General features: G+C 38.5%; 1 protein-coding gene across 1 annotated transcript in view; it reads right to left on the bottom strand.

Annotated features, from left to right (window-relative positions):
* Positions 1-12,027, bottom strand: part of KCNH8 (potassium voltage-gated channel subfamily H member 8) — a 119,789-nt gene that overhangs the window by 34,769 nt on the left and 72,993 nt on the right. Inside the window, exon 7 of the mRNA XM_053466581.1 lies at positions 8,395-8,602. Coding sequence (XP_053322556.1) covers positions 8,395-8,602 — 208 coding nt within the window. The remainder of the gene's footprint in view (positions 1-8,394; positions 8,603-12,027) is intronic.

Genomic DNA, 12,027 nt, shown 5'->3' with positions numbered 1-12,027 from the left:
TTGCTGGACTGTAGGGTAGACTATTCAGCATCTCCATTTCAGTTTTTGTATGTTATTTCACCCTTCAGGGATCTCTTGGGGTCCACATGTAACAATGGGTCTAGACGCAGTGATGTCCACCCCAATTGTAATAGTGAGTCCGCGACATAGATCTTATTGCTCACTTGTGACTAGAAGGTAACCAACCACGCTCCACTGATGAGGCCCATGAAGGCAGAAAGGTATGTGTGGGGTTGTTGGTTCCCTTGCCCAGAGGAAATTTGAGACATTCCACCATATGGCAGACTTTTGAGTCCCTGTCTGTTCCTGGTTGAGTTCTTGTATGTCACAATAATATTTATCGTTAGATACTTTTGCAAATAACTCCTAAGGTAATGTGATACTCATAAGGATGCAACTCCTCTGATTAATTTGTTATGACACCTTACTGTGAATGTCTAGGGCTAAAATCAAATAGCAAAATCTAAATGTTCTTAATAAACCATGGGGTGTATTAACTAAACGAAAGTGCTTCTAGGTTGTCAAAAAAATTAAGAATTCACTAAAGTCAACTGGCATTAACACTGCCTTCAATCACTCACAACCTGTATACACACACCTGCAGGAGAGTCCAGTGTGTGTGAGTTGTGAGTGATTTTAAGATTCATTAACTTCCTGTTTTTGTGTATACAAAATAGGAAGCATGTATCTAAAAAATCATAGCTATCCCAAAATTGGGATTATGGATCTTTGGATATGCAGGGACTAAGTAATGGGTAAAATGCCATGCCAAGAAACACACAATACCAAAACCAGAACTACTCTACAAATGTTCCCTTAAAACGTCTATATTTTGCTGTTGGTATTTAAAAAATCTACATAAACCATGTAAAACTGCCAGAAAACACAGTTTTTAACGTAAAAAAAATGTGTCCTCCTTTTGTGGTAATAGAGAATTCCCACTCATCTTTTTTGGAAATAGTATATGATTTTTCATAAAAATAATTTCTAATATAGTGTCTGTGCTCTTTTTTCCTGTATTTTGTTATAGAAATTTCATGTTTGTATATGTGATACATAAAAAATGTTAATGAAAGCATACTCCACGTTTGGAATTCCGTATTTGGAATTGAGAGCTCTTTTAGTTAATAGCATTTTTTATACACAAAGTGATAATTAGCATTAATCACAGGGATTAAGCTTTTAAATGAAACACAACACACTCATGAAAACAATTCAACCAAAAACGGGAAAAAATTCAGCTCTTAGAATTCTTGTTATAACAAGATAGAGTCAGCAACAACTAATTATATGTTTGCATACATAACAAAATTAAAGAAAACTTGTTAATGGTTAAAAAGGATAATTTTAGAGAAAAAAACAGTGCATAACAAAATTTGTTTTCATTATATTTTTGTATTGTGGTATTGCGGACCCAATTGAGGGACACTGGAGTAGGATGATGACCTTAATAGGGACACTTGGGAGGTATTAAGTATGGAATAATATGTTTCTGTACACAAAGTGCTGTCATTTCATTTAACAGTGCTGGGGTGGAAGTGCAATCTGCACAAGAAACCCTGTAATAGCAGGTTTTGTTTTTTTTGATGAGTAAACAACATATAGTATAAATCAGTTCATGGCCTTAACCCTTTTAGAAGTAATTTGAAGATTATGCAAGAAATAAGACCCCTAGAATGTGCAAACAAGGTAAAGAAATATGAACCACACACAAACACAGGTTCATATATATTGGTATGATTGTAAGCTTTGTGTTAGTCTGTTAGTCTTAGTTATGTCATCCGCTTTAAATTTGTGTAAGACGCAGTGCATACATTGTTCTTGCTATATAAATAAAAAGATTATATATATATATATATATATATATATATATATACCAGGTAAACTTAATTTAACATTAAGAATTAAAAGGACTTCATTAGTACTTGAAAATTAATGAAACTCTAGGCTGCTGATGATGATGACTCTCTCCTCCACCTTGTGATGTTGACACACTTAGGTTTCCGCATAACATTTTTTTGGTGAAAAGTTTAAAACCTGGTCTTAAAACCAAGGCAACCAACAGCAAAGACCAACCAGATGGAACATTCTATGCGTTACTATGGTTACCTGCCTCATTCATTATTTGTCTCAAATTTTGATTTGTTATTCTTATTTAAAACCAAGATTAACCCTTTGTTTTTCCTCTCGACAACCAATGTGGCCTAAAGCTTGTCAAATGCGGTCTCCTCCATGAGCTAGTTTTGAAAATGTTTAGTTCGTAAACGACGCAGACAAAGCAGGGATTATCCAGGACTGATACAATCTGTTCAAAAGCTTATTCTACTCTTGCCAAATGCTGTTCTTTCTATTTCCTCTAGGAATGATTTATGGGTTCTTTGTATGTCCGAAATAAACAAATCAGCCTCTCTATAAAATAACTAAAAAAGCATGCAACAATTATATACGCTACAGAGGCATAGTGACAGGGGGAAAAAAAAGTCCACCAAATAATTGGAAGTCATTACGGCATTTAATTTATTCCTGCAATTTACATCATTATATACTGCTCAGTAGTAATTGCCTGGTAAATGAGCAGGAACTCGAATTTTAATACATAATTTTCCTTTCATTTCTTTCATAAATGAACACGCCTGAAATAATTATAAAATGAAACAATTATATCCACAGTACAACCTAGACTAGTTTTGTTACTAACGTGTGTCATCTCTGATCTTTTTGTAATATTTGTGGGCCTGGATCTTATGGTTGTAGAAGATTAATGTGTTTATTAAGTAGATATGTTACCTGCAATCACCACAACATAGTACACCAGAACCTCTAAAAAATGTTAAGTGGCATTCAGTCCTAGACAGAAGACTGGGCACACCGGGCAACTGCCCAGCGGATCAGTGCCACTTATCTCCATTTCTCCACACTTATGCGCTTATCTAAGAGGCAACTGAACTCTCAAAAACTATAACACATGGTTGCACGCTAGTGCCTTATTGGCCGCTGACCTTAAGGTACCACGGCCATGTTTACTGTTCTACTCTATATGTTTGCAGTATTAAACTGTATATTCATAATCTCAAAGACCCAGAGATTACAATTCTGGCAAACTTTGACTGAGGCCTATTTTCAGGAAGACATCATCTTTAGTGAAAAAAGGTTATTCAAGCTTCGGTCCGACTGTATTTAATGGAGCCTGAGGGTTAAGAACCCAAATATCATTACACTAAAACATTTTTTTTCTTTACAATTCTGACTAATTAGGGCTATCGCAATCAAAATGTTTTAAGCACTATATACTAACCTACCATATATATTTACTGATGAGATGATCATCAAAAAACAGTGGGGCTACCATTTAAATAGCTTCTCTGGCTTAAAACCCAAAAGATAAATGGTGAGAGGCAATGCAACTAAAATACAATCAGAAATGTCTGTGGTTCACACTGTTTCAAAAAAGAGCAGATAACCATGGACGTTCTATTGGAAAGCAAGGCATTTGCTTTTAAGGTCATAGTTAAGTACTGATTAACCTTTTGTTACAGTTCCACACGTTACAGACCCAAATGTCTGTATTCCTATTCGCATTTGACCTAAAATGCTTCTTGTCATTGCTCTACCACTTATTTTGGGTGTAGCAGATGCTGGCTGAAACTGTTACAGTGTTTTCATATAGTCCCATAAACTAGGATGAGATCCCGCACTATTTTAAAAATATACTGAATGATTCAAATGAGTCTCCTTCGCTTCTGAAACATGAAAGAAGAATTTGTACCTTGTCCCCACCTTGTCCCCACCCTCCTTATATTACATCTCCAGTTTTAGACTGTGGCCTCTTTTTCTAACATTTCTCCATTATCTCCTCATGTACTTTGTTAAATCCCTTTACATGCTTCTATCACAATTGCCCTCTCTCTTCTTTCCTTCAAACTATCTATACTGAGATCTCAGTCTTTTCTAGTATTTTTTATCCTGCAAACCATTTACCATTTTAGTAGCCCTCATCTGATATCTCTCCAATATGTCAATATGCTTCTGGAGATGTGGTCTCTCAACTATACAAAGTACTTTAGGTGAGGTCTAACCAGAGAGTTCAGATCCACCTCCCTCTACTTGCAACCATAGCCTCTAGCTATAGCACACAGCTTGCTTTTTCCAATACTTAATTACATTGCCTGCTAAACTTTAAGTTCTCAGGATCAATTACTCCCAATTCTCACTGCTATTTAATGCCTTAGTACATGTAAGTTGTCATGTAGCCATTGAAATACCAATGCCAACTGAAAAATCAATGCTTGGTACAATAAGGAAGTTCACTCATCCAAAGTGGACAGATGGGATTCAGGGGATACGTGGAAAGATCAGGTGGGCCCCAGACTAATACTTCAGTAGGATAGATACTGTACATATTTTTAAACAATAAACAGTCACAACAAAATTCAATCACCTGTGTCTCCAGAAATCACATAGGGGACCACAGAAAAAGTTAAAGGGCCACCAAGCAACAGCTTGTTCTCACAAAAAATAAATTTAAGTTAACTTTGGCTAACTGAATGTTCATACATATTCAATACATTACTAAAGTAAATATTGACATATACTATAGTAGATGCTGTTTATTTCCTGCAGGCAATTTGCTGGAAGATCCAGACACAGTAACTTGATTTTCCCTTACACAGAGAGACACTCGGAGTCCACTCTTACTGACTGCAACATGTGACTACAAAGGGAGGCCCCTCCCTTCCTTCTGCCATTACGATCATACTCCAATGGATATTGTCTGTTCCTCTGCAGATACCTTTGCTGCAGGAAAATGATCACTTTCACAAAGTGGGCATCATAACACCTAGGAAAGGTCACCTGCTATGCAGTACAGGCAGTACAGTACATGATAAGTGGAGGAACCTTGCTATCAGGCACCCTGAGGCAAAAGTTCCCTTTGACCCTTTGTTAATATGTTTTTGATGGCGTTACAGTGGGCATCAGTTGGAGGGAAACTACAGACAATGCTGGTACAAGTACAGGGTCTGTGTAATTTTATTTTATCTCACTACAGCCAACATTCTATCATGATTCTTCTAAAAGATTCCAAGCTCACAAGAGCAGGGCTCTCTTCTCCTTCCGTACCAGTATGTTATTGTTAAACTTGTATTCTGTTCGCTACAGAATCTGCTGGCAAGTAAAATGCGATTTAATATAGAATGGCTTTAGTACTTCCTTTTGTGAAATACCGTATTTGCCCGAATTTAGGCCCGAATATAGGCCGCACTTTTCCACCCCACTTTAAGTCTTCAAAGTGGGGGTGTAGCCTATAATCGGGGTTTAGGATTTAGCAATTCCTGGCGGGTGTTTTTCTTTTTTTCTTTTTCATTGAGCCCTGCTTCGGCCAAGCGCTGCAGGGGACCTGGATCTTCCTCTCTGGCAGCCGTGCACATCTGCGAGATGTGCGTAGACAACCTCCGCTGCTGGCACTTCCACCAGGGCTTCTGTGGTGAAGCACCGGCATGACATTACCTTTCCGGTGGTCCTCCATAGAAGCCCGGCGGAAGTGCCGGCAGCAGAGGTTGTCTACGCACATCGCCGCAGCCGATGACAAGCCGGCCACGCTAGACATCACGGAGTCTGGGGGGTGGCATATCTAGGGAGCAGAGTGGCATATCAGGGGGGCAGAGTGGTATTACAGACATTTACCCTGGCCATCCCTGGAACTGGTTTCAGCCAGTAATAGATAGCGGAGGTTGGGACCATATTGTATTGTTAATCCCGTTACTGCCCCTGTTGTCTCTGGGAGGCAGAATAAGGGGGCGGTTTGTATCCCAATATCTTGTTTTATGTTAATGTGTGTTTTGCTGGATATATCCAGCTCTGTGTGTGAGAAATAAATCAGTCTTTGTTTTGGTTTTTACCCTACACTGAGTCTCAGCTAGTAACTGGGAAACCGGGGAAAGTGTGTGTCCCAGGCTAAGGGAACACAAGTCAGTGGAAGTAGTCGTCGGAGTATCCAGCTCCATGACGAGGGGCTTATCTATAAGTAAGATGCATTATGAATTAAGGGGGGACCTTAAAATGGCTATTGGTTTTCCAAATTTCTGTTTATATATAACATATACTGCCAAAACAATTATGTTGTATCCAATATAAACCACTGGCATATCTTTGGTTATCCATACCTGGAAAGTTCCTAGGGTTAGGCTCCTAGTGCTCTCTCTCATCTGGGGGAGTGACTTTGTGTGGAGACAGGGCTAGTAAAGAGTAGGGTAGGCATAAGCATGCATAGGGCAGGACTAGCCACACACATATGAGTAGGGCTAGCCTCAGACTGCTTTAAGTGCTCTGAGGATAGGGTAGGGAGTAGATATAGTTAGACACCACTCCCCTGCCCGGAGAAAATAGTAGGTTACCTGGAGATCAGGGGGGTCAGCAATTCACCCGGAAAGTCCGGGTCAAACCTTAAATGTGTTCGCAGGTATGATATAATCCTCTTTCTATGGGTATAGCAAGGATGTGAGAACAGTTTGGGGTCACTGGTTAAGACCAAATGGGGTTCAAGGTTTATGATTTATATAAATCAAATAAAGCTATAAATCAACCTTCCTGCAACTAATAATTGTAGGACTTGTTTCTAGCATTTAAAGAAATTCCAGTCAGAATTGTACATGGCACTACTCTCCAGATAAAATCTGAATGTGCTCTAAATTAGAATACCGTACACAGACTTTAAGAAACAGATACACTATATGATCAAAAATATGTGGACACCACTTGTAATTATTGAGGTTAGGTGTTAGTCGCAACTAACAGCTGTATAAAATCAAGCACACAGGTGTGCCATCTCTGTAAAAAAACATTGGCTGTAGAATGGATCACACAGAAGAGTTTAGTAACGTGGCACTGTCATAGGATGCCATCTTTGACAGAAGTCAGTTTGTGAAATTTCTGCCCTGCCAATCCTGCCCCAGTGCACTGTAAGCATACCTGGGCACTTCTGGGCTCTGGCTACCCAGAGCCTTCCCTTGCGGGACACAGCCAGGATTGCCCACTGATGTCAGCGGGTGGTCCCGTGACGTCGGTGGGAGTCCCCACTGACGTCCGTGGGAGGTCCCCCTGACGTCGGGGACATTCCCTCTGATGTTGTGTGCATTCCCGTTGACGTTGGGGGAGTTCCTGCTGACATCCGGGGCGTTTCTGCTGACAGCAGCAGGAAACACCCCCATTTAAAGGGAAAATGAGCGTGGTGTGTCAAGGAGGATTTGGGTCTTGACCCGTTGAACCGGAGAAGTGGTGCTTCACCCGACAATCACTGGGCAAACCTGGAGAGTTCCCAGGTATAACTGTAAGTGCTATTATTGTGAAGTGAACACATTTAGGAGTAACAACAGCTTGGCCACGAATGAGCATTACTCACTACCGATTTCCAAACTACAGTGCACATGGACTGTGCATCCAGAGTTTTATGAAATGGGTTTTCATGGATGCACAGCTGCACACAAGCCAAAAGATCACCATGTGCAATGCCAAGCATAGACTGATTTGGTGTAAAGTTCACCACCACTGGACTCTAGAGCCGTGGGAACATATTCTCTGGAGTGATTAATCATACTTTACTATCTTGAAGTCTGATTGACAAATCTGGCAGCTCCTAGGGGAATGCTATCTATGAGAATGCATAGGGCCTACTGTATCTGACCATTACCCATTGAACAGCTCGGGGATGAATTTGAACGCTGATTGGGAAGAGGCAAATTAAACTAATGTTCAAATTCAATAGCTTAAATGATGGCCTCAACCGTGATGGGGAATTTCTTCCCAACAATCACATTGTAGACCAGCCTGCAAACCAAAGTTCCAAACAACCTGGCCCCACTAGAAGAGAGGGAAACTGCAATCCACACCTCTATATACCACTGTTCAAAGAATTTAGGCATGGACTGAATTGATCTAATCTGCTTTACAATGTGATGTGTATTTAAGAGAGATGCTTTTCACATTTATTTAGCATAATAATAATAATAAGGAAGAGACATGAGAGCTTTTTTTAGCTGAATGGGCACACATTCCAACAGAAACACTTTAAAATCTTATGGAAAGTCTTCTCAGAAGAGTGGATGCTGTTGTAGCTTCAAAGGCTGGGCAACTCTAAGTTATTACGCATGGTTTGATATAGGTATATATATAAGATAGGCTTGATGGTCAAGCGTCCACAAACTTTTGGTCATATAGTGTAAAACAAAGACTTAAAGGACCACTGGCTGTGTAATCATAAGCCAGTCTGTAGACCCCAGAGGGACAATGACCTGGGTATTTACTACCAGGCACAGATAACCTATGGTGTTTAGATATACATAAATGAACACAGTTACTATATTCTGTTATTAAAAACAATGACATAAGTAAGTATCTTACCTATATCCCAAGTAAGAGGATTATTTTCTTCCATTTCCATTCTTCCGATGACATACCAGATGCAAGCCATCCAATGAGCCAACAGGGCAAACATTGACATGAGCAAAGTAAGCACTATAGTACTATGCTGGGAGTAACGATCCAGCTTCTGAAGAAGACGTAAGAGACGTAACAATCGAATGGTTTTTAGAAGATGAACAAGGGAAACCTACAGTGCAAGCAGAGTAACTGTTAGAACTAATCAGAGGTAAATCCTTTTTTTAGCTAGGAAAATGTCCTTTCAATTAATAACAAAACATGTAATTTACACGATGCCCTAAAATATGTTTCTATACTTATCTAACATTTGTCAAGGAAACAATGTGTTTGTTATTTTATATAATGTTGATTTGTATTGGATATCTGTTTTTCATACTAGCATGCCCTTTTGGAATTGAAAAAAACCCCAAAAGATTAGTGAATAAAATGCTCTGATACTTTGGAAACAAAAAAGTAAAAAAACAAAACAAAGACAAAACAATGTAAGCATGCATAGAACCTTTCTCTGTGTGCTGTAAATTTGTATATACAAACTACTTATTAGCTGATTTTATTTTGGTTTGCCCACCTACATAACAATTTAACTTTATCTTGGTTGAATATTTACTGATGTATTAGTTATATCAAAAAAATATCCATTTACAAAATAAAAAAATATGACAGCATTAGCAAAAGAAAATCACATAATGGTAAGCAGACAAAAATGTGAAATGATATGACATGGAAAGCAAATAACTATGGATTAACGCACACAAACACAGGTTATGGTTCTGTATCTTAAGATAAGCTTATACATGCAACTGAGTTATAGACATTATACATACAATAGCTGGCCTATTTAACTAAATCTATCTGGATTTGGTTGACTTTAGAACATTTTTTTAAGTACAATCTGACTGCCAATTCTTTAGCTAATTAATATATATTTTATATCATATTTTATATATTCAACGTCCTTTCTATGTTCATGTACCTACTAGAAATATTTCAGTAAATAATGTGTATTATTATAAATCAGGAACCAGTTTTAGTGTTTTTACAGTAAAATTTAAATGTGTTATTTAAACAAATATTTTCTGGATAAATTCTGGAAAAGGGTATTATATGATGTGATTTCAAATAGGATTAGTTCTAATAAATACATATTTGTAAATGCTTCTAACATTAATGGGGTTTTTTTTAAGAATTCAATTAATAACCAAGACCAAAATCTAGAAAATGATGACACATTTCACCATTTAGTTAATGTATTACAGAAAAAGATAAGTGGACAAGCAATTCTTAGCTTGTATTAGATTGCAGTGTATAATCTTTACTGAATGTAGTAAATCCCTATACCAAGAGATTAAATAACAACCTGTAAGCCGAGGAACAAATCAAGCTAGTATAATTAAAATATGTCATTATAGAGGAAAAAAAGGAAAACGGTATTTAACGGTTAAATGTAATTAATTCCATCCTTGCTTGTTGCAATAGCAGGATGCAGATGTTTTATAGTAATAAATAGGCCCTTTGTTTAATAGTGGAGAGATAAAGACTAACATTTGGCATTCATTCCTTGGTGCATACCAGGTTGTCCTTTTGAAGGCATAAGCCAACGCCATTTGTAGAAGGCAGCATTGGAAGCATAGTAAAAAAAAAAAAAAAAGAAAAGAAGAAACAAACTGTTTCAAAATCTGAACTTTTTGGGGTTTTAATATATTTTCTTTTAAACAGATACAAATCATGGCTATTTTTTAAAGGAAAATACCCTGTAGTATTGTCCTTCTAAGGTGTTCTGGCTCCTTTGATACTGTTACCAATTTTGTGTGTTTCTAGTCCTGGTTGTTTTATTTTTAAAGGGACCTTATACCAGGGTTTAACAAACCTGTGGTTTTGTAGGACAAAGGGGTTAAAAACTGCGAGGGCTGCCATCGTTAATCCAGCAGTCCTGTGGGGGCATGGCAAAGTGGGTGCCATGAGACACCCAGCAGGGTCACGTAATACACGTTACACAACCCTGCACGGTGATTCACAGGAAAGCGTACAATGACAGAGGCATGACAGGCCTCCACAAGGTGAGAGGGGGAGTAGTATATGTGACTGTGTGTTTATACTTTAGCGTCAGTGTCTATATGTGTAAACGTATAGTGCCAGAGTATAGGGTCAGTATGTATACTGTATTGCAGTGCCAGATTCAGTGTGTATAGTTTACACACTCTAGTATATAAAGAGTATATATATATATATATATATATATATATATATATATATATATATATATATTATACACACTCTAGTGTGTATTTAAATATTGTATTAGCCAGTGTGTGTATGTTGTTGGATGGTGTGTGCACATGTTGATGTAATGTGTTGGAATTGGGAGTACGTCAGTACACTAAAAAAAAGTCATCATACACGGGACTCCAGGACAGGCTCTGCCACACCAACAGCCAAACACACACACACACACACTAGGACAGGCTCTGCCACATTGACACCCAAACACACACCAGGACAGGCTCTGCCACGCTGACACCCAAACACACACACCAGGACAGGCTCTGCCATACCGACACCCAAACACACACCAGGACAGGCTCTGCCATACCGACACCCAAACACACACCAGGACAGGCTCTGACACACTGACAGACAGACACACGCACACCAGGACAGGCCCTGTCACACTGACACCCAGACACACACACACCAGGACAGGCTCTGACACCCACCAGACGGACTAAGCTACAACAATATAAAAAAAAGTATTTTCCACACTGCTTTGTCGTTTACCCCCTTTTAGTGTTTTTACCCCCTTTTGTGTAATGGCCCCAGTTGCTACCCTTGTGTATTGATGCTGCCAGCATAGATAAAATGCTGCCCTGCAGTATAGGGGATGTATATCTGACTAGTTTGTTCCTTCTATGAGTCTATAAATCCCCCATACTACAGGGCAACATTTTATCTGGGCTTGTCAGCAGAATGTAAAAGCTTTATGTGTCCTGGAAAACATGGCCAATGCAGTCACCCTAATGCACCCACACCCTTATGTATTGCCCCCAGCTAGCCCCACATTGTGTATTTATCCCACCGCCTAGCCCCCTCTTTAGTATTGATTTATGTGATGCCCCCAGCCAGCACCCTCTTGTGAATTAATGCCCCCCTTTAGCACCCAGATTTCACTCACAGGATCTGCCCAACGGAAGCATAGGACTTCCCACCTTTGCCCCGAAGCAGCCTCCCTGTGCAGTGCTTTCCCCCCACTTACACATCCATGCAATCTCTCACGTTTTCATTCATTCATTTATTATTCACAAACATTCATTCACATATGTTCATTTCCTCATTCATTCACTCATTCATTCACTCATTCACAGATATATACTAAATGTATATTTAATAATAATATCATTTATCATTATTATTATCTTTATTATTATCTTTATAATAGTAGTAGTAGTAGTAATATAAAATGTTATTATAGTTGAAAATGAAAAGGTTATTGTGTCTTCAAAATGGCATTTTTTGCATGAATGCTAATATCTCAAAATATTATAATATTTGGAACTAATTTCACTTAAGAACAATGTTCTAAACTACAATATTACATGA

This window comes from Spea bombifrons, chromosome 5 (assembly GCF_027358695.1).
Source record: "Spea bombifrons isolate aSpeBom1 chromosome 5, aSpeBom1.2.pri, whole genome shotgun sequence".
Classification (NCBI taxonomy): Eukaryota; Metazoa; Chordata; class Amphibia; order Anura; family Pelobatidae; genus Spea; species Spea bombifrons.
Note: the sequence above shows the minus strand (reverse complement) of the source record. Positions and strands in the feature narration are given on the sequence as shown.